General features: G+C 54.6%; 6 protein-coding genes across 6 annotated transcripts; 3 read left to right on the plus strand and 3 right to left on the minus strand.

Annotated features, from left to right (window-relative positions):
• Positions 1-132: 132 nt before the first annotated feature.
• On the plus strand, positions 133-1854 carry NCS57_00694700 (TRAM domain-containing protein; the record flags this gene model as incomplete). Its single annotated transcript, XM_053056814.1, has 1 exon — positions 133-1854. The coding sequence occupies one exon, from the start codon at positions 133-135 to the stop codon at positions 1852-1854; it is 1722 nt and encodes a 573-aa protein (XP_052913009.1).
• Positions 1855-2032: 178 nt separating this feature from the next.
• On the minus strand, positions 2033-4188 carry NCS57_00694800 (uncharacterized protein; the record flags this gene model as incomplete). Its single annotated transcript, XM_053056815.1, has 2 exons — positions 2033-3391; positions 3448-4188. 2 exons carry the CDS (start codon positions 4186-4188, stop codon positions 2033-2035), a joined length of 2100 nt encoding a protein of 699 aa, XP_052913010.1.
• Positions 4189-4996: 808 nt separating this feature from the next.
• Positions 4997-6064, plus strand: NCS57_00694900 (General transcription and DNA repair factor IIH subunit TFB4; the record flags this gene model as incomplete). Its single annotated transcript, XM_053056816.1, has 1 exon — positions 4997-6064. The coding sequence occupies one exon, from the start codon at positions 4997-4999 to the stop codon at positions 6062-6064; it is 1068 nt and encodes a 355-aa protein (XP_052913011.1).
• A 380-nt stretch (positions 6065-6444) lies between these two features.
• On the minus strand, positions 6445-8377 carry NCS57_00695000 (uncharacterized protein; the record flags this gene model as incomplete). The annotated part of the gene is made up of 3 exons (XM_053056817.1): positions 8187-8377; positions 7937-8136; positions 6445-7886 (listed from the first exon to the last, which is right to left on the minus strand). The coding sequence occupies exons 1-3, from the start codon at positions 8372-8374 to the stop codon at positions 6445-6447; spliced, it is 1830 nt and encodes a 609-aa protein (XP_052913012.1). The 5' UTR covers positions 8375-8377.
• Positions 8378-12003: 3626 nt separating this feature from the next.
• Positions 12004-13648, plus strand: NCS57_00695100 (Actin-related protein, ARP3 class; the record flags this gene model as incomplete). Its single annotated transcript, XM_053056818.1, has 7 exons — positions 12004-12042; positions 12090-12120; positions 12191-12418; positions 12468-12514; positions 12562-12648; positions 12699-13532; positions 13583-13648. The coding sequence occupies 7 exons, from the start codon at positions 12004-12006 to the stop codon at positions 13646-13648; spliced, it is 1332 nt and encodes a 443-aa protein (XP_052913013.1).
• A 1813-nt stretch (positions 13649-15461) lies between these two features.
• On the minus strand, positions 15462-16724 carry NCS57_00695200 (uncharacterized protein; the record flags this gene model as incomplete). The annotated part of the gene is made up of 2 exons (XM_053056819.1): positions 15462-16462; positions 16667-16724. 2 exons carry the CDS (start codon positions 16722-16724, stop codon positions 15462-15464), a joined length of 1059 nt encoding a protein of 352 aa, XP_052913014.1.
• Positions 16725-20553: the final 3829 nt, after the last annotated feature.

Below are 20553 nucleotides of genomic sequence, written 5' to 3' on the forward strand. Positions count from 1 at the left end.
GGCACCTGCAAGAACCTTTCCTGTGTCTCATTCTAGACTCGAAGAAATCTTGTAAAACTTCAAAAGGTGTGAACAACAGCAAATTTTCAAAATCACTCCTCTCAACACTCTATAAATATCCTTGGGTCGTCCATGAGACTACTGAGGCTTCTGCCACTCGTCTCTCTCACAAGCAGAGCGCGCCCTTACAATCTCCGCCCATTCGCAGCCATGGCGACCGCCCAGGCAGAGGCAGCACCCGCCGCCATGCTCAACGGCCACTCACAAAGCAACGGCCACACAGAAAAGCCCTTCAACAAGAGGCCCAACCAGCAGAACAATAGGCAGTGGAAGCAGAAGAAGACAAAGCGGGAGAGGAACATCACTGAAGGGTCGTCTGAGGAAGTCCTCAAGTATGACGTCGAGGCTCTGCTCAAGATGAGGGCGGTTGAGTATGGAGAGGGGACTGAGAATGGCGTCGAGGTTCTTCCGGAGGAGGGCACCGAGACTGAGGTTGAGGTGCTGGAGCTGTCGTCTACGGGAGAGGGTTTGGCTATGAGACCCGGTTCGAATCAGGTCTACGTTGTGCCCTTCACCGTGCCCGGCGACCTGGCGAGGGTCAAGGTATTCCGCCATGTGCGCCGCGACAACCAGACCATGGCCGATTTCATCTCCGTCGTCAAGCCCTCTCCTCTACGCGACGATGCCCGCATCAGCTGCAAGTACTTTGCTTCGTGCGGCGGCTGCCAGTTCCAGATGCTCGACTACGCGGAGCAGCTCCGCCTCAAGAGGCGTGTCCTCGAGAAGGCCTACCAGAACTTTTCCAACCTCGATCCTGCTATCGTACCCACTGTTCAAGACACCATGGGAAGCCCCCTGCAGTATGGATATCGCACCAAGTTGACGCCGCACTTTGACGGACCCCCTGGATTCCGTCCCAGCAAGAGAGGGAAGAACCCCCGCGTCCCCTTTGAGAGCTGCCCCGACATTGGATTCATGCAGAAGGGCCGTCGAAAGGTGTTGGATATCGAAGACTGCCCTATTGGCACCAGTGCCGTTCGTCTAGGTATGGCTAGGGAGAGGGAACGCATGCAGAGCGAGTTCAAGGACTATAAGCGCGGTGCTACCCTCCTCCTGCGAGAAAACACACAACGTCTGCCAAAGGACAGCCAAGATATACCCTCCGAACTACCCCCTCACACCGTCCGCGTCGACAACGAAGACACAGTCGACATCAAATCCTGCATCACCGACTCCAAGGCCACCACCACCGAGTATATCGGCCCCTACACCTTCACCAACCCCGCCGGGTCCTTCTTCCAGAACAACAACTCCATCCTCCCATCCTTCACCACCTACGTCCGCGACCGCATCCTTCCCCCCACCGGCTCTGGCATGGAGATCAAGTACCTCATCGACGCCTACTCGGGATCTGGCCTCTTCACCATCACCCTGTCATCCCTTTTCCAGCACTCTATTGGTATTGACATTGCCGCTGACTCGATCGCCTATGCAAGCCGCAACGCCGCCCTCAATGGCCTCAACGAGGATCGCTGCAAGTTCATCGCCGCCGACGCAGGCGAGCTTTTCAAGAGCGTGACGTACAATCGTGACGAGACTGTCGTCGTGCTTGACCCCCCTCGCAAGGGCTGCGACGCCGACTTTCTCGGCCAGCTACGCAAGTTTGGCCCCCGTCGCGTGCTCTACGTCAGCTGCAACGTGCACACTCAGGCCAGGGACGTGGGCGTCTTGGTCCGCGGCGAGGGCGAGGGTGAGAGGTACGAGATTGAGAGTCTGAGGGGCTTTGACTTTTTCCCCCAGACTGGACATGTCGAGGGCGTTGCTATTCTCAACAGGGTTGATACCAAGGCATGAAATGGCTAAAAATAGGGACACGGCGCTTTAAAAAGGGGAAAATTTGATAGATTTTTTTTTTCATTGCGACACTTGTAATCATTGTCCTCATAAGAAAGAACCGCTACATTAACTCGTGCGTGACAAACAAATTGCCAACTCATGGCCAGCATATATATGCAACACCACCACCTCATGCTCATGACTTGTCCCCCAGCAGAGCCTTGAGGGCCTGCACCGTCACCTCGAGAACCTCGGGCCTCCGGCTCTTCTTAAGACACTCCTTGAGAACCTCAACACCGTCCTCATCCTTGATCTTTTGCCGCGCCAGCTCACCGACCTCGCCCTCGGCCGTCACCAGGTTAAGGACCACAAACACCCCGCGGTGCCGGATGTTCTCGTCGTCGTCGACGCACATGGACAGGACGACCTTGATGCCGCGCTCTCTGTTGATGATGCCGCGGATGACCCCTTCGAAGGATGTGAGCGAGGCCAGGGCGCCGCCAGCCGCACTACGGGTTCCAGCGTCTTCGGCATCTGCGAGGGCGAGGAGGATGTGAAGGCGGTTTCGAGCCTTGACGGTCTCCTCGGCGTACAGGGCGATGGCTTCAGGTGCCTGAACGAGGTTGCAGACGAGCTCGACAGCTGCCTTGGAGACGAGGGCGTTGGATGAGAGCATCTGCTCCTCAATCTGGAACCAGGCGGTCGCAATGATGCTGCGCCGCGTATCTTCATCGTCCATAGAGGCTAGGTTAGTCAGTGCCATGAGAGCCTCAAAGGAGGGGAGAAGGTCTCGCGTCTCGGCAGCCGGGTCAGGAGGGACGATAGACACGAGGGGCCGAATCGCGGCGCTGATGGGGTTTGATCGGTTGCCGCCAAAGACGAGGGCAGGGTTTGTGCTGATGAGAATCCGGGCAAGGGCCTGCGCGGCGAGACGGCGGGCTGGTGCCTCAGTCTGGGGAAGCGTCATCCATGCTGTGAGCAGGAGCTTGACGGCACCCTGCTGGGCGAGCTGGCCGCGAAGAGTCTTGGTGACGGACAATGCAAAAATGATAGAGATGACCAGCGATAGAGACGCTGGCGAGCCATTCTTGCTGTGAGTGACGAGCACAGGCGTGATGCCGGCATCGAACACCAGCTTACACCTCTTCGCAACATGCTCGTCGTCGTTCAGGGGGTCCGGTCCGCCGAGTTTCCCAGCGGCGTTGGCGTACGCCTTGAGCTGGTTCATCTTCTTCTCCTCCTCGGTGAGGTTAGGGAGGTACTTTGTGAGGTTGACAAAGATGCTCAGGGCTCCGTAGGTGGTCGGAGAACGCGGCTGTGCCTCACTGAGAGTCTTGACGAGCTTCTGAAGTAGCTCAGGGTTGCTCACAATCGACTCCTTCACCTTGGGTTGAAGAGATGCATAGGCCAGACCTTCGATGGAATGCTTTCTTCCGTGATCTTCATCCCGCAGGATCATCTTGGTGAACATGCCAGAGAGGTCCTCAATACTAGTGACGGCTGGCTCAATCCTCGACTGGCTAGCCTCGCCGGGGGCGGGCTTCGCGGGAACTGCCTTGAATTCTGAGTTAGTTAGTCGTGAACAAAGCACCGCACGCATATCTCTCTCACCCTCAGCTTGGCCAGGATGACGGCGGCCAGGTACTGGACCTGCTCCGAGTGCCGCCTCATGGTGATGGAGCCACCGTCGCTCTGGAGGTTTGGGTCGGCGTTGGTGCTGCGGACGATCTCGCTGAGGTCCTGGTCGACAATCTCCTCGAGCCACTCGATGCAGTACTTGTTGATGGCCTCGCGGCAGAGCGAGTTCATGCAAGCGGCGTTGAGCATCTCCAAACAGGCCGTCTCGACCTTGCGGCTCTTCCACTTGCGTCGCATCAGGGTTCCCAGGCTGGGGAGGAAGTCTTCGTTGAGGAAGAGCTCTGCGGTGAGATCCGGGACGATGGGGAAAGTGGCGGCTGCGACGCAAAAGGCGACAATGTAGTCGTCGTAAGTGCCTCTCCGGACACGGTCAAAGAAAAAGGTCGATAGCTTCTTGGAGCCGTCGTCGCCGGCAGCCTTGAGGTAGGCCGACGTTGAAAGAGTGGCGTGCCCACGGACTATCTCAGGCTGTCGCATATCGAGATAGCACAAAACCGTGTCAACGCAGTCGCCGTCGATGACCTTGCAGATAGTCTCGTGGGACTTGTCCTTCTGGCGGGTCTCATAGTCGTCGTTGAGGAGCTTGGTTAGCTCGTCGAGGTCACGGCACGTCTCATTGTCCTCCTGGCCGCCTTCCATCAAGCGCGCAAAGACGATGAGGGTCTGATCCTCCAGAGAAGGAGCGGGAGGCTCCTGCTTGGCTGGTTCAGCCATGAGAAAAAGAAAAAATCCTCAGATATTATCAAATAGATGATGTGAGATAGTCGGGTTGGACGATCGTCCAGGTTTTGAAAGGAAAACAATGGAAAAGCTCGAGGCCCAAAACAGGAGCCCGTGATGTAAATCGATAACGCCCCTCATCTCAACTCATCAATCAGCCTGTCCTGTGAGACCACTAGAAGCGCTAGAACCTTGCTTTTTCTTAGTGGCCGCAACCCCCCAACCACGGCCGCTGATAAGCCCATGCTCCCCCCGCCGCTTTGGGAGCTACGTCACGTGTTTTGGCGTCTATGGGCGCTGCGCTAGGGGGATTGCTCCAGGGGCTCATTGGCCCTCGCAGCCGCGTCCCATTCGTGATGCTCCCACACCCTGCTACTGCGGATGACGTCCAGCGAACGACTAGATTTTTTCTTTTTTACCCTTTCAATCCCTGTAGCCGTGACAAGAAACTCTTGGGCTCGCACGACAGGATCCTCCGAGTCGGTCGTGATATTCCGGGCTTCGAGGCTCATGTCTTTCATCCTCGGGGCGGCCTGAGATCGCGGCAAGTCGTCGCACAGACCGGGACGCTATAACCACTAGGCCAGCCGCCGTTCAGCGTGCAACTTGAGCCTCAACATTGCCCTTGCAGACGCCATTCTTTGTCTGACTGCCTTGGGCTGCCTGCGTCAACGTCTTTCGCCTCTCAGCGTCACGACCTGCAGCGCAACTTGTCTCACTTGCGTAGCGCCCATCTCCTCCACGGCCTCGTAGCCGTCTCCCCAACCGACATCCTCACAACCACGTCCGCCTCGTTTTCATCATGGACGCCGTCGATGTTTCGGAGCACTACGAGGTCAGCACCCGCGAGGACACGCCCTCCCTCCTTACCATCGTCCTTGACACGAATCCGCGAGCATGGGCTGCCATCGGTAATGTCCTACCTTTGTCCAGGGCCATCGCAAATATCCTCGTCTTTGTCAACGCCCATCTCGCCTTCAGCAACGCCAACCAAGTCGCCCTCATCGCCGCCCACGTCGACCGCGCACAATGGCTCTACCCGACGCCGCCCAAGCCCACCCGCGATGCCTCGGGCGATGTATCTATGAAGGACGCCGCCCCGGCTCAGACGTCGTCGGCCAACAAGTTCCCCCAGTTTGCGCAGATCGAAGCTGCCGTCCTGGACTCTGTGAGGAAACTCATGGATCAGACGACCGAGGCTGACCTCGCCACCACCACGACACAACTATCAGGGGCATTAACGCTGGCCCTCTGCCACATCAACAAGGCTGCGCAAGCTCTCTGCTCGCCCACCGCCAACCTTGAGGACAGCCACAAGGCCACCACCACGGCACCTCCCACCGTACGCGGCCGCATCCTCGTCATCTCCGTGTCCGACTCGGAGCCTTCGCAATACATCCCTACCATGAACGCCGTTTTCGCCGCCGCCCACGCCCAGGTCGCCATCGATACCCTCTCCCTCACCGGCGACCCGACCTTTCTACAGCAGGCCTGCTTCAACACGGGCGGCACATACCTCGCCGCAACACATCCCCAGGGTCTGCTCACCTATCTCATGTTCGGCCTCATCGCCGATACAGAGGCTCGCGAGGCTCTCGTCGCGCCGACTCATGACACAGTCGACTTTCGCGCGGCGTGCTTCTGCCACGGCCGAGTTGTTGACACTGGCTTTGTCTGTTCCATCTGCCTCAGCATCTTTTGCGAGCTGCCAGAGAATTCCGAGTGCCTTACATGTGGCACGAAATTGTCGCTGGGCAACTACGGCGCCAAGCCCGCCGTCGTGCCTCGGAAGAAGAAGAAGAAGCGGAGAATCGTCAACGGGGGTTCACGGGAAGAGACGGGGAGTGCGACGGGGACACCTCGTCCTTGATGAATCGCTACCTATTTTGTATAATAGACCAATTAAAATAATGACGAGATACCTACAACGATTAAGACAGAATAATGCATCTATTCCTGGGCTTCAGGGGCAAACACAACCAACACATTCAAGTGACAACCTACGTGACTTAGAGCAGAACACCAAAAACCAAGCTTGAGCACATTAAATAAATAAAGCATGCAATGTCTCTAGGAATAGAGGGTATCATATCAAGTCTAGCGATGGAGAAAAGGACTAAACAACCATCCATCTCACGCCGTAGTAGCTACAGTTTGGCCTCAAACCCATATCGATCAAGCCTTGAGACAGGAGTCTAATGTCTAAAGTCGCCAAACTCCATATTCCAATCTCAGAAGCCCAGCATTGGCTCAATCAAAACGAACTTTTCGTCCACCCTTGGCAATCTTAGCACTATCCGGAAGCCGAGACATGGTGCAGTTCGGTTGCTTCTCTAGACCACCCATCGAGGCCAAAGCAAACGAGTCAGTGTTGTGGGCGAAGTACAAATAATACCCCGTCTGTGTCTTCTTGACAACCATGACACCGATGGCGCCAGCTGAGTGGCAGTTCTTGACTCCAGGGTGGTTCATGAAGTCATCGGCAATAAAAGACTCCATGATGGCATCCTCATCGTCATCCTGGATATTGACTCCACCCTTGCCGCGCCTTGTCCCGTGATAGATCCTTTCGGCGCATCTTTGGGAGGCCATTGTCGTAGCCATGTGCTCTCCAGTGCCACTTGTTACGGCAGCAACGCTGATCTGATCTTCATCTGCTTCATCACATGGGACAACGGCAGTGCCAACTCCAACCAGGGCTGCTGGTCCAAGTCGACCTCGATGCTTCATTCCAATTCCTCCCGAGGACGATCCAGCGGCAATATGACCTCTCTCGTCAATCGCAATGGCACCAATAGTGTCTGTGATGAAGTCCTCGTTCCCAGTCCCAGACCGGAAGCTGTCTTTGATGGCTCGAGAGTCGCCCTCTGCTCTCTCATCTGGACTGGAGGGTCGCTTAACTCCGCGAGGACTCGCCAAGTCTTGCTGACCAGCTTCATACTCCCCGAAATCCATAGGTTTAGGTCGTGACTGTGGCGACGCAGAACCATCGCGGTTCGGAGAATGTTCATGCTGCTTTTGATGGGGCTCTGTGTTTTCCAGACTGGAAGGCTTGTCTTCTGTGGTATTACCTTGGCTGGGCGATCCGGGCTTCCTGGAGATGGGCCTGGAACGAAATGACGATGGCGGTGCGCCCTGTGCACCTCTTGCCACTCCAGCGTAACTCGGCGATAGCTTCTCTGCAGTCGCCCGGACAGAAGAACGTCCCACTGTAGGTGCGGCGGTGCCCATGGTTCGAAAGTAGCTTGTCGTTGAAGAATTGTCGGTTGAGGGTGTGGTTGCTTCCTGGATCGGAGTGCCCATCCAGGGAGAATCAGGCTGCCCCTCGTTCCATGTGCCTGCCATGATAGCTGCTCTGTGATGCCGGGGGAAGGATTGCTGCGGCTTCGGCGTGGAAGCTGTGTCGTACTGACACGGAGGACATCCGATGCTTGTCTCGCCAACCTCTGGAGAAGCCCTGGAGTCCTTTGACTTCGTCTCGGCCCGCTTCAGATCTTCTTGCCAGCGTAGGAATCGATCTCGGGCATTTTTCGAAACCATGTACTCGTTGGGGCATGTAATGAGGCCATGCTCTTCAGCAAAGGCCTTGGCACCCTCTCCGATCAGGGCATTTGGAGGAACTCGGCGAAGGCTGAGAGGCTTATTGCTCTTGTCTAGAATAAGCTTGGCGAGGGAAATTGGGTTTCGAATATCTGAGGCGGCATTAGTGATTGAAGCGTCGAGATGGGTCTGAAAGACGAACTCGGAACGGCACCGCAGGCGCCGCTACGACCGAGATGATCGACAACGGTGGCATCACACTCTACGACGCCGTCGATGGAGAGGTTGGAACCGTAACCAGCGTTGGTGATTTCCTTATCCTCGAGGATTCGCAGGGCGGCTTCAACTGCTTCGGTTGCCGTGGAACCAGCCTTGAGAAATCTCATTCCCATTTCGGCGGCCCTGCCATCGTCAGTCAACGTACGCACGAGGAATAGCCAAGTAAGCCTCACGCAACACAGGCTTGAAGATGAATGTGCTCATTCTGGTGGCTATGAAATCCAGCCCCTGCATGGACAAAGATTGCAGGTACTGCCTTTGGCTTCTGCCCCATTCGCAGCACGCGATCCAACGCGCCGTCGGTGCCGTGCGGCGTGAGTTCCGAAAAGGCGGAGGCTTCATCGTCATGGCAGTCTGACATTCTTGATCGAATTCATGGGGTAAAGAGCGAATAAGGCATGCAATAAGTGGTAAGTTGGCGAGTATGAGAAAAGGTAGTGGTGATTTGAGGCGGCCGGGCGAATTGATAAAAGCCCGGCGAGAGCGCGTGGGCGAAGATATGTTAGGAGATTGGAGGTTTTGAGGTTTTGGGCCGAGGGCCCAAAGATGGAAGTTGATGAAAAGCCCTGTGGGAGAAGAAGCAAGAGCAAGGCGGTGCTTATCTATTCACCTTCAACAGAACAGAAAAGTATATGGAAGCTGCGCTCGTGTGAGATGCAGGGGACATTTTACCCAACTCGATGAAAAGGAGTTGCCTACCATCAATACGCCAGCATCCGCTGATTGTCCAATTCCCCCAAATTGGGCGAGACAAGCTGAGAAAACACGGGTAGGATGATAACAGGCTTCACACTAACATATCTCTTTTTTTTCAGCCAATCCAATCTTTTACACGCAGCTATTTGCTTTGTCGTATACCGTATTCATTTCATCGCTGCTCCAGCCTCTCAGAAATGACGTCGTATCCCAAGCAGCAAAGTGATCCCCCTTTATTGCAGTAACGGGGCGTGAGCCACCCCCAAACGGCGGGGCTGGACCACTTACCTGACACACAGCTATACAGTAAATACAGAATGCTTCAAGCCTCACCTCAAGCTTGGCTTGGGAGCATAACATAAACCCTCCCAACGCAACGACTGGATGCCTTAGAGATTGATATAATATTATATTTGTTCTTTGACTTTTCTTAGCCATGACATTTTCGTATTGATCGCTGTTATTTCCCGTCCAACCAAGGCTTTAGACAGGCTCTTTGCAGTTCTGCCTTCTCTTATTGCCTCTTTCAAGAGCTGCAACTCAGCATCAGTCCAGTTCAGCGCCTTTCCTCGACCTTCTCTTTTTGCACCATTCGGCTTCCCTTTCGCAGAATCTCGTTTTTTGAGAAAAACGAAACGCTCTTTGAGAGACTGCGCAGTCATGAGCGGGAAATGACTGACCACCAGCTCACTCCATTTCGTCCCTGCCACACCCTTTGCGCCATGTTTTCGAAGTAAAGCGTCCTCGTCGTGAGTCCAGATATAATTCCTTGCCTTTAATTCTCGGGCTTGAGGCTGTCGCTCCTGTCTCTTGTCTTTGGGGATGTTTTTCTTTGCTTGATACTTGAGAAATGAGGCACAATTTGCGCACCTCGCATCCGACATGAACCCTGAGAAGGACGAGCCTAGCCCCCGAGGCGCTACACAGGCGGAGTTGCCACAAACATCCGGATTTCCTGCCGCAACCCACAACCGATGTTGTTCACGTTTCTGTCCACGATTCTCGACGCGTGTAAAGGATCCATTTGCATTCGGCACTCGCTCCTGTCCATGCTTCTTGTGATGTAAGTGGCAACTTTGGCATCGTCGTTGTCCGGTTGGGTTGCCGGCTTCCACTAGCCGGGCGTGGTCTCGCTCAGGCGTATCTGGTTTTAACTCCCGATTGCATGTCATGCAGAAAAATGTCTGTCGAGCAACAGCATGACCAATCATGCCTTGATGAATTGAAGGGGCCTTATTGAGGCCGTCGCCCTCAATGCCCGGAACGCTTCCACGCGCTCTGATTCGATCATAGAGGTCGTAGCAGGCTTCTGGGTTGTACTGCCCTGTCTTTTCCCTTCCAACGAATGTCCCAACTAGGGCCATAAAAATGGTCTCCAACAGAGGGACATAAGGCTTGCAACGTGGGTCGCGATCAAAAGCTGCCAAGATGCGAAGGTTTGCTTCCGTTCCTTGTTCGCATAGCTCTGCATGGTGAAGTTGTCTGCTCTCGACGCTGCGTTTCGTGATAGCAACGCTAATATGCCGGTCAAGGCGAGTTCCTCCACCACGGCAATCGACTGAAGAGCCAACATATTTCCCACGGCGAACAATACGATCTGTTTTCCGTCGCTGAAGGGGGTCTTTAGGATCATCCTCCATCTCCCAGCGGACTGTTCCATCAAAGTAAACAATCCAACTAGCTTTTTGCTCAACCGTTGGCTCTGGCAATGCAAGAAGATCCCCGAATGTTGGCTGAACACCGCCGAGGGCCTTCCGGACGCACGTGGGTACTTTTCCAAGCAGGAGGGCGGTGATAGAAGTAGGACTACTAGTGTTGAAGATGGTATAAAAAGCTGTCGACATGGCCCTTTGAGCTCGCGGCAACTGTTTGTAGTCCGGGTAAGGAACTCGACGAGGATATTCAACCATTTCCGTTACTGCAGCGAGAAATCTTTCCTCGAACCTGGCGATATCTTGGTCTATAAATAACCCAGTTCCGGCGAGAGAGGCTTCTTCCCTGCACTCGTTGACCAGCTCGATCGCACCAGTCTCGCGAATGAGTTCTTCTTCTAAGCCGTCGGCCAAGCTAATATCGTCCTGCGTGCAGGAAGTATCGTTATAGCATGATCCGTGTGCCAGGTTGGAATCGTGATCGGACTCGGTGGTAGACAGAGGTATTGTTGGGCTCTCTGCGATCTCCAGGCGTTGTTGACCGTCCGGCTCAGCGGCAGAGCATGTTATCAGCGAGTTACCGCCCATCCTGATAAACGAAGTGTAATCAACAGGAGAAAGCTCAGCCAAGCGTGAGTTTCGATGTGTAAGTAACTATGGGACAGTGGTCAGGTTCTGATGTGGGAGGCATGTGAGGTCACAAACCCTTAATCCTTTGCGCCCTCGATAATCAGGCGTAAGAGTCCGTGGATAGACAGTTGGTTGTAAATATGAGATGCCAAAGTGTGGGCTACCCAGTCTCCATGCACATGTGCGTAGCGTCACCATTCGCTAGAGGTTAGTCGCAAAGAAATCCAGAATATTCTCCCTCGCGCGCGCGCACTGGGGGAGGCGCTGTGTGTTGGGCTAAGGAAGAGTATTGAAGAGTGCGATAGAGGCTGGTGCATTGAATGTCTCGCTGCTGGAAAGAGGTTAGATTGTGAAGAAAAAAGACATCGTGATGCATAAGAGGAAGCATATTCGCAGACGGACATGTTGCCCTTTGCCCTGCAATGGTACATGTATTCTAATTTTCCCCCACTCTAACGTCCTTCGGGAGAGAAGATTAGCATGGCCCCTGCACTAAGGATGGTAAGCATTATCCCTCCCTGCGCACTGCCTGAACAGAATCGCTGACTTCCCTAGACACGCTCTTCAAAGAGAAGCTAAACATTTTTTTGCTACTTTTTTATTTAATATTTCTATAATTCATATCTCCTCGTCTTTTTTTTTTTTTTTTTTTTTTTTTTTTTCCTATTATTCCCCCTTCCTTATATTTTAAAGAATACCCTTTTATTTATACTTTATCCTTCTATAAGATTAAATATTATTAATTTTTCTTCATTTCCTTACTCTCTGGATACCTTGGTAGGTACGTTAGTAGGTAGCTACGGGTGCCTATCCACCTAATCATTTAGGGTACCTAGCTTACCTAAACCGACGCAACAGGAAACCCAGCTCCAGCTCGCCCCAATCCCACCTAACGCAACGACGACACAACCATCGCCGCCTATCGCATTCTTCCCCACGCGGCAAGACTCTTGTGTTCTCACTGCCTCTCTATCCTCATCGCCGTGCGTTTGATCACGCATTCTCTCTCATCATGGCCAACCAAACTCCCGCCGTTGTCATGGACAAGCAAGTCTCACCTGTCCCAGCCCCCGCAATGACGACGACAGCTAACCTCAGCTCACCAGCGGCACGGGTTTCTCCAAGCTAGGTCAGTCACCGCTACACATGCTCTCGGAGCTTTCGATTGTATCTGGGCTGCTTGCTGATACCTTTTGCAGGTTTCGCCGGCAACGATTCTCCCTCCTTCGTCTTCCCGACCGCGATCGCAACCAAGGGGCCAGCTGGCGGAGCTGGTGGCTCCGGCTCAGGACGACCGGCCGTTGCGAACAAGCCTTCTTTCCTCACCGGAGGTGCTGGACCTGGCGGTCACTTGAGCGCAAAGAGAGGAACTGAGGATCTCGACTTCTTTATTGGTGATGAGGCGATTGCTGCCTCGGGCGGACCAGGTAGGCTGCTATTGCGCCCCTGAGAGGTCAATCCGACTGACAGAACCAGGATACGGCCTTCACTATCCCATCCGACACGGTCAAATAGAGAACTGGGTACGTCGCCGAGATATCCGACATGAGCTGGAACTGACCGCCTACAGGACCACATGGAACGGTTCTGGTCCAACTCCATCTTCAAATACCTCCGAGTCGAGCCCGAAGACCACTACTTCCTCCTCACCGAGCCTGTGAGCTTCTCGCCCCTACTTCGAATCCGCCAAGATACTAATTAGAATAGCCCCTGAACCCTCCCGAGAACCGAGAGAACACCGCCGAGATCTTCTTCGAGTCGTTCAACTGTGCCGGCATGTACATCGCCGTCCAGGCCGTCCTCGCCCTGGCTGCTTCTTGGACATCCTCCAAGGTCCAAGATCGATCGCTGACTGGAACGGTCATTGACTCCGGTGATGGTGTCACCCACGTTATCCCCGTGGCCGAGGGTTATGTCATTGGATCCTCGATCAAGTCGATCCCCATCGCCGGTCGAGACATCACCTACTTTGTGCAATCCCTGCTGCGAGACCGCGGCGAGCCCGACTCGTCTCTCAAGACTGCCCAGGAAATCAAGGAGGAATACTGCTATGTGTGCCCCGATATCGTCAAGGAGTTTGGCAAATACGACCGAGACCGCACCCGATTCGCCCAGCACGTCGTGTCGTACCCCAATGGCCGCCAGGTCGCCGTCGACGTCGGTTACGAGCGTTTCCTTGCCCCCGAGATCTTCTTCAACCCCGAGATCTACAGCTCCGATTTCCTGACTCCTCTCCCCGTTGTTGTCGATGGTGTCATCCAGCAGTCGCCCATCGATGTTCGACGAGGCCTGTACAAGAACATTGTCCTTTCCGGTGGTAGCACGCTATACAAGGATTTCGGCCGACGATTACAGCGAGACATCAAGCAGCTGGTGGATGCCAGAATCCGAGCCAGCGAGGTCCGCAGCGGTGGTGCTCGAAGCGGTGGTCTGGACGTGCAGGTCATTACCCATAAGCGACAGCGACATGGTCCTTGGTTCGGTGGCAGCCTTCTTGGCCAGACACCTGAGTTCCGATCGTACTGCCATACCAAGGCAGAGGTAAGACGGATGATTTGTCTACATGCGACAATGGCTAACAATGGTTGCAGTACCAAGAATATGGCCCTAGCATTGTGCGGAGATTTGCTCTGCTGGGTGGTCCCGGTGGTTCTTAGAGCAAGGCTGTTAGCTGATAGATGCTTCAAGAAATACTTCCAAACAAGCCCTGGGTTTCACAACAAGGGTCCTCGCAAACACGTTGATCTATAGTCTCGAGGGACAGGGGCTCTTTTCGGAACACCTAGGCTAAAGATTCAATGTGGTCTCTTCTGTGGGGGTGCAAATGGTGGTGAGGGCCCTCAAAGGCGCTCAATCTCAAGTGACAATTATGCCTACCTTAAGCGATGCAACTATGGGTGAAAGAAAGAGATGGTGGCAGGTCTTGCAGAGTTATTACATTAGTCGTTTTCAAAAACAAACATATTCATGCAGATGCTGCATTTCCCCGCATCTTGACTCGTATTTGGGGGCCGTTGACGATCGAGACCGTAGCGTTGTCGAGTGAGTATCTTGAAGCGGTTCTCACGAACTGCACCAGTTCAAGAATCAATTCTTGGAGGCAGGGATATTCATCCTTCGATCGAGACACGGACGTTATAACCAGATACAACCAACCTCGTTAAGCGACGTGCAGGTGTTCTAGATGCCCGCCCGAGTGTGCATACAGGGAAAAAACGTGGATGGCATGATCTTTCTAGACGTCCCAAAACGTGGGTTGTTCTAGACGTGGCTTGGTGGCGGAGAGGGGGAGGGGCTTGCAGGAGAAGGGTTGCATCCTTTCCCTGTGATGGAGGGGAGGGGAGGGGAGGAGAGAGGACGAGTTGCCGTCAACGGGATGGTCGATCCTGAGACTTTCTCTGCCAGTTCGATTTGAGACTGTGTGAGTTGTGACTCGTAGACTTGTCCGGGATGACCGAGGGGTGAGATGATGACGACGTGTGTCACTGAATGGGTGGTGATGAGGGTTTGATGGACATGATCAGATCAGGGACGGCCGAGATGCATTACATGCTGTACAAGAAGGAAACCGGCGATATCAGATACGAGTAAGTAGCAAGTTCCCCCAATCAATTGGTACCTCTAGGCCTTTTTTGCTCTAAACATAGAGAATGACATTCAAGTGGATCGATATGTGCGCCGTTAGCAAAAGGTACACTCCGTAGAAAACATGGCAATTATTACATGTCCTTTTTTCCTCTTCCCTCACCGCAACAAACCCCCCATACTAGTAAAGAAAGAACCGCAAATATCCGTCTGTAGACGTCAAACCACTATCCACCCGTATTCATCCAAACGAACTCAATTAGTGTCTGTCAAATCGATAATTTTGCCAAAAAGATGACATCCCAGTCCACATAAAAAAAAGTGGCCATGGTGGATTCTCAGCCACGTGGCTTTGGTGTGGTCGACGACGGCGGTAGTGAGCGGGCATCGAACCATGTGTCGATTTTAGAGTTTGCGCGGGCAGAGTTCGGTCTTTTTGTCAGTTCGAACTATGACGGGGATAAGTTCCGGTTTGACGTCTTGGTGGTGTGATGAGGCTGTAGATGTGTGAATAGTAATATCAGCTTTAGATGTTGATACTTGCCAGCAAGAGAGTAGTTATTGTACTGTTATCAGTTTATGCTATAGAGTCAGAAAGGCATATTGATCAAACAGTCACTAGAAAATCATAGAGGCAATCATGTTTGGTGAATCGGAATCTTGTTCCGTTATTGATCCTGTGGTACTCATATCACTCATATCCAACCCAATCTCGCACAAATGTGCAAGCAAGCTCAATCTGGCTACTGCTCATCAACACCGCCGCAAGTCCAAAACATCAACTCCCGCCTGAACTCCTCTCATTTGCAGGTGGGTCGCCCTGCTTGTTGTTTGTGGGCAAAGTGGCTGGGTTGTTCCACCACTGCCCAGTAGATAGCCGCGCGCTTATCGGCTGGTGTCAACGACGTAGCGACCGGCAATCTTGCCAGCGGTCATGAGGTCGTAGACGTTCTGGAGCTCAGAGAGACCGACGGTCTTGAAGGGGACCTTGATGAGGCCGCGGCGGTAGAATTCGATGGCCTCGGCGGTATCGGCACGGTTGCCGACGTAAGAGCCCTTGATGCTGATCATGCGGATGACAGTGTCGAAGACGGGGGCCGAGAGGCTGGCGTTGGCGGGGAGACCAATGCACACGACGGTACCGCGGCTGCGGACGTACTGAGTAGCCTGCTGGAAGGGCTTCTCCTGGACAGCGACCAGGAGGACGCCGTGGGGGCCCAGACCATCGGAGGTAGCGGCCTTGACCTCGGCGACGAGGTTGGAGGACTTGGTGAAGTCGACGAAGGTGCTGGCGCCGAGAGACTCGCAGAGAGCCTTCTTCTCATCACCACCATCGATGGCAATGGTATGGATGCCCATGGCCTTGGCGTACTGGAGAGCGATGGAACCGAGACCACCACCGGCACCGACGATGGCGACGGTCTGGCCGGCCTTGACACCGGACTCCTTCAGGCCCTTGTAGACAGTGATACCGGCGCAGAGAATGGGGGAGATGGCCTCGAGGTCGCACTCCTTGGGGATGCGAGCAACGTGGGCAGCCTTGGCGACAGCGTACTGCTGGAAGGAGCCGTCGACGGTGTAACCGGAGAGGAGAGCCTTGGCGCAGAGAGGCTCATCAGAGGTCTGGCAGAAAGAGCACTGGAGGCAAGAGCCGTGGAGCCACTTGATGCCGACGTGGTCACCAATCTCAACATCATCGACGAGCTGGCCGCGGGCGACGACGACACCGGCACCCTCGTGGCCACCGATGAGAGGCAGCTTGGTGTCAAGGGGCCAGTCGCCCATCATGGCGTGGAGATCGGTGTGGCAGACACCGGAGAACTTGACGTTGACGAGAACCTCATCGGGACCGGGCTGGCGGACGGGGACCTGCTGGTACTTGGTGGCTGTAGAGAATCATAGTTAGTATAAGCCTCGAAAAGATAAAGATGCTGCAGTGCGAACGGTGGGGGATCTGTGGGTTGGGTGGGACTCGGGCCAGGAACCCGGGTCTTGGGAATATCTGATATCCAAGAGAGATATCGGGAGGAAAAGAGGCAATTGGGATTGGAGCTCGTTGTAGAGCTGGATGGGAGGGAAGGTAGACGTACGACCACCGCTCTTCTCGACGACCTGCGCCCATTGAGTGGTAGGGATCTCGGCGGCCATTTTGGTTGTTGTTGTTGTTTTGTCGTAAAGACGAAAGGTGTTGTAGTTGTTGTTGAGGAGTGTTGGAGAGTTGATTGATGAGCTGGATGAGGATGGAGAGAAAAGATTCGACTTGAGGCCGGCGGAGCAAGAGTTTATATAGATGTTGGACGGGCGATCCGGAGTGAAGGGTCTACCATAGACAGATCCCTAGTGCGTATACGGGACTCGGGCCTAAACCGTATGATGGGTCAACGGGGCAGGGATGGGCGTCTGGATGCAAGGTCTCAAGCCTCATCATCGCGGCCGCGGGGGAGAGGGAGTGGGAAAAGCCATGAGGCAGGGTGTGTAATGAAAGAGAGTCGACGTGAGTCTGCCGCACGCATCGAACCTGAGCTCAGAGCGAGGGCCAAGGGGAGGAGCCACTTCGGCTGCACGGGGGATCCGCATTTTGGGCCATGGCCATGGGTAGTTGGACTTTGTTTTCGGATGCGGCGACGGTACAAGAGCAAATGGTTGTCTGCCAGTAGTGGCGTTATTGGTGGTGGAGGGTGGAGGTTGCTGTCGAGGTGTTGCTAGAATGCCGTCTCCTCATGACGCCTACTACTACTACAGTGCCTGTAGGCCTCGCTGGGAAAACCCCCGCTCCGGCCGGACATCGACTTCCCCTCACCAGCGGAGCGGGTGCGGCTGGGCGCGCGCTAGAGCCAGAGGAGAGAGAGAGACATGGGCCTAGCGCGAATTTCAGGCGTTTGTACCTCGAGGAGAAAAGGTACCTACATCCGCAGGCCCAGGAGCCACCATGGCAACAGAAACAAGGGACAGGAAGTGTGTGTATGTAATTTGGGGTGTGTGAGGCAAAAGATTGGATCTCAGCCTTGACGAGGATGGCATTGAGCATCTCTGCCCTGAATTGTGTCGTGATATTCGTGTCGCGAGCCTCCGTCATGGCACGTCAGCTGCTTTTGCGGCCCTTTTTTACACCGGACATTGGCCTGCCGTCTTAACATCCCATGTCAAAGAACCGAACCCAGAAAAAAAACAAGCTATGCCTACCAGATTGTCTGCTCAGATAGCAAATGTGATAACGAGACAACTACCACCACCGCGGTAACCTCGGATCTCCCCATCAGAGCCCTACCTGAACTTACGGTCCGCAAGCCGGTTTCCATCCATTGCAGATTGCCCATCCCAACATGAGATTTCTTCATCACAGCTGACCAGGTCCTCCTGATACAGCAACGCTCGTGGGAGCCCTGCGAGCTCGCTACCTACGTAACGAGAAGCCCGGTAGCCTGCGTAGCATGGCGCCTAATGCTCCAAACCCACGCGTTTCCAAGGCTGGCGCCGCTTCCATGACCCCTAGCCTCTCATCACCACGCACCTCCGTCGAGCCATGTGGAAAGCTCCAACCGCCCATTGCATCCCATAGGTCCCGCAAGGCTGGGGTGGCTGCTGGCAGCGGCTCCGTACCTACGTAAGTGTGCCATCTCCTGGTCTGGTCCTCCCTTTTTTTTTGTGCCTCATTCTCCATCCATGCAGTGAGGATGGATTAGACGCCCCAATTCTGCCAGCTTGCCCCATTCGGCATCAAGGAACTGCCGATGCGCATGGCTATTTCCATCTTGGTGGAAACCTGCGAGAAAAGGAGTGAGAGGAAAATGTCCTAGCATGTTTAGGCCCCATTGGCATTGACGCATCAATGCCTCGACTTTGTTGTCATGTCTTTTACTCTGTTGGTGGGCGGTTGGTGTAAGTGGGATGGAATGAGGCCCAAGATCTCGTTGTTTCGCGTTATTCAGGGCCGAGGTCGGCGTTATTGCACCCGCTGGCTTTCAACTGGAGGGGCAGGCAGGAGCTACTGCCACGATTCCGTCAAAGCTTCTTTCCGTCTAGAAGCCAACTCAATCCTAACGTTACAGCCTCTTACAGATGATCTAGGAAGGGAGGGAAAGGTCAGAAAAAGAAACAAAAAATTGTTGTCAACCTCCACTATTTTTTCCTCGTCAACCTCCACTACTGCATTTCAATGCACGCACGCATACTCTGGCAAGGCCCCTCAAGAGACAACCTAGACTGGGTATCAGATCCGTGTGTCAAGTCAAGGACTGCGCCCCCATCCGTTGTCGTGTCAGCATCCTCGTCGAATCGACGTTGCCGTCGTCGTGGCCAGTACCTGTGTTTCACTCCCTCCGTTCCACCGCCCTGGGCTTCATGACAAACGTACCCAGCTACATACGCAGCTTCGCGTCCTCTGGGCTGAGCGGGATCCAGTCCGCAAAGTACGGGGTAAGGCATGGATGCGTGGAGAGCGACTCATCGTCCATGCAACCTCCCTTTCGCCGGCAGCGAGTCAACGGCGCTAGTTCTCGCTCGAAGGGAGCTCTTGAGGGGAATTGTGATGGGCGACTACTCCCGCTGCTGCGCCCAGAGCTGCGTTCAGTTGCACTGACAAGAACTTACCCCAAAAGACGGTATGGACAACTGACAAAACGAGTGCCACCTGTGTCTGCTGTGTCGAATTACTGGACGTCGTACTAAGGCCTTGTGCAGGAGTGGAGCTGGAGGCGAACACGCGAGGGCCAAAAGGGCGCCGGCATGGGACTGGCGTTTGTCAACGACTCGAGGCATCTCGCTCTTCCCCGCACTCGAGAAACCCCAGCCAGCAACACCCAGGCAAGCATTGGAAGCATGGACGTCCGGTCTCACTAGGCACATGCCCCCCATCCTCCCAAGGATGTGTGTGCCGTAATACAGCCTAACCCACCAACTGCTGCCCTGCTAGCACCACGCGATGGACAGGCAGCTTCGGATCCGTGATTCTACATGAGTTTCAACAGGAAGGATCTGCCACCCAACAGACTTTTTTCCTACATTCAGACAGCGCCGTCTCCAAGCCCATCGACGCCCGCGGGGGAGCCGTGCTGCTTTCTCTGGGGTCATCCCAGTCGGTTGGACGGAGGCCTGGAAGCAAATGCGGGGAAGCCCGGCCAGTGCAGAGTGACACTGAGAGCAGTGCTTGACTCGGAGCCCCCTGCGCCCTGCGTCGCTGCTGCTACTGTACCGTACAGGCTCTGGACCTGTAGAGCCTTGCAAGGACCGCCAGAGGGCCCTCAATGTGGCCCCAGGTGGTGGCGGGTCAGGCCGATGGTGAGACGGCTTTTGGGGTTAGCCTCGCTCATGTTCAAGATCGCCCTCAGATCTACGGTACGCACACGCACCCAGAAGGAAAAAACACGTACCCAGCCGTGCAAGGGAGAGCTCTCAGGTACCTGATTTCCAGATGGTACGTGCCCTCGGCCCTGGGTGTAGACGTGGAGACGAGGTTCGCTCAGCGGGCATGGGGGGAGCTTTGGATCTTGGTCAGATGACCTTCAGGCTTTCTCCAAGCGGCTCAGGTCATTGGGTGAAGCCAGCTGCTTGCCTATTTTCCGTCCCTTCATCTCAACTAAAGTCAGCGCTTCCCTTTCAGGCTCCGGGTGGCCGGACGTTGTTCGTTCGTGGCTACTGCTGGTTCCATGCCTCCAAGCCCCAAGCCCCAAGCTTCCATTGCATCCCACCATGAGTGAGATCTCCATGACATTTGCGGATAGATGTACCTCTTGGACGAAAGCTACAACGAGCTCTCCCAAGACACCTGCTCAGCGTGTCGTGTCCGGATCTCAATGTTCGGGTCTCAGTGGCACGTCCCTGCACGGTCTGTGATGCCCTTGTTCGTTTCAAGGGTCTGACCTGAGATGCACCTCGCGGTAGGTCCTCCAGTCCCAGCTTCCTCTCCCATTCCCTGGGCTTTGGCAGCTGGTTGATTGGATGCTGGTCGAGTGGCAACATCTGATCTTCTTCCAGATTG

Source organism: Fusarium keratoplasticum, chromosome 5, assembly GCF_025433545.1.
Source record: "Fusarium keratoplasticum isolate Fu6.1 chromosome 5, whole genome shotgun sequence".
NCBI lineage: Eukaryota > Fungi > Ascomycota > Sordariomycetes > Hypocreales > Nectriaceae > Fusarium > Fusarium keratoplasticum.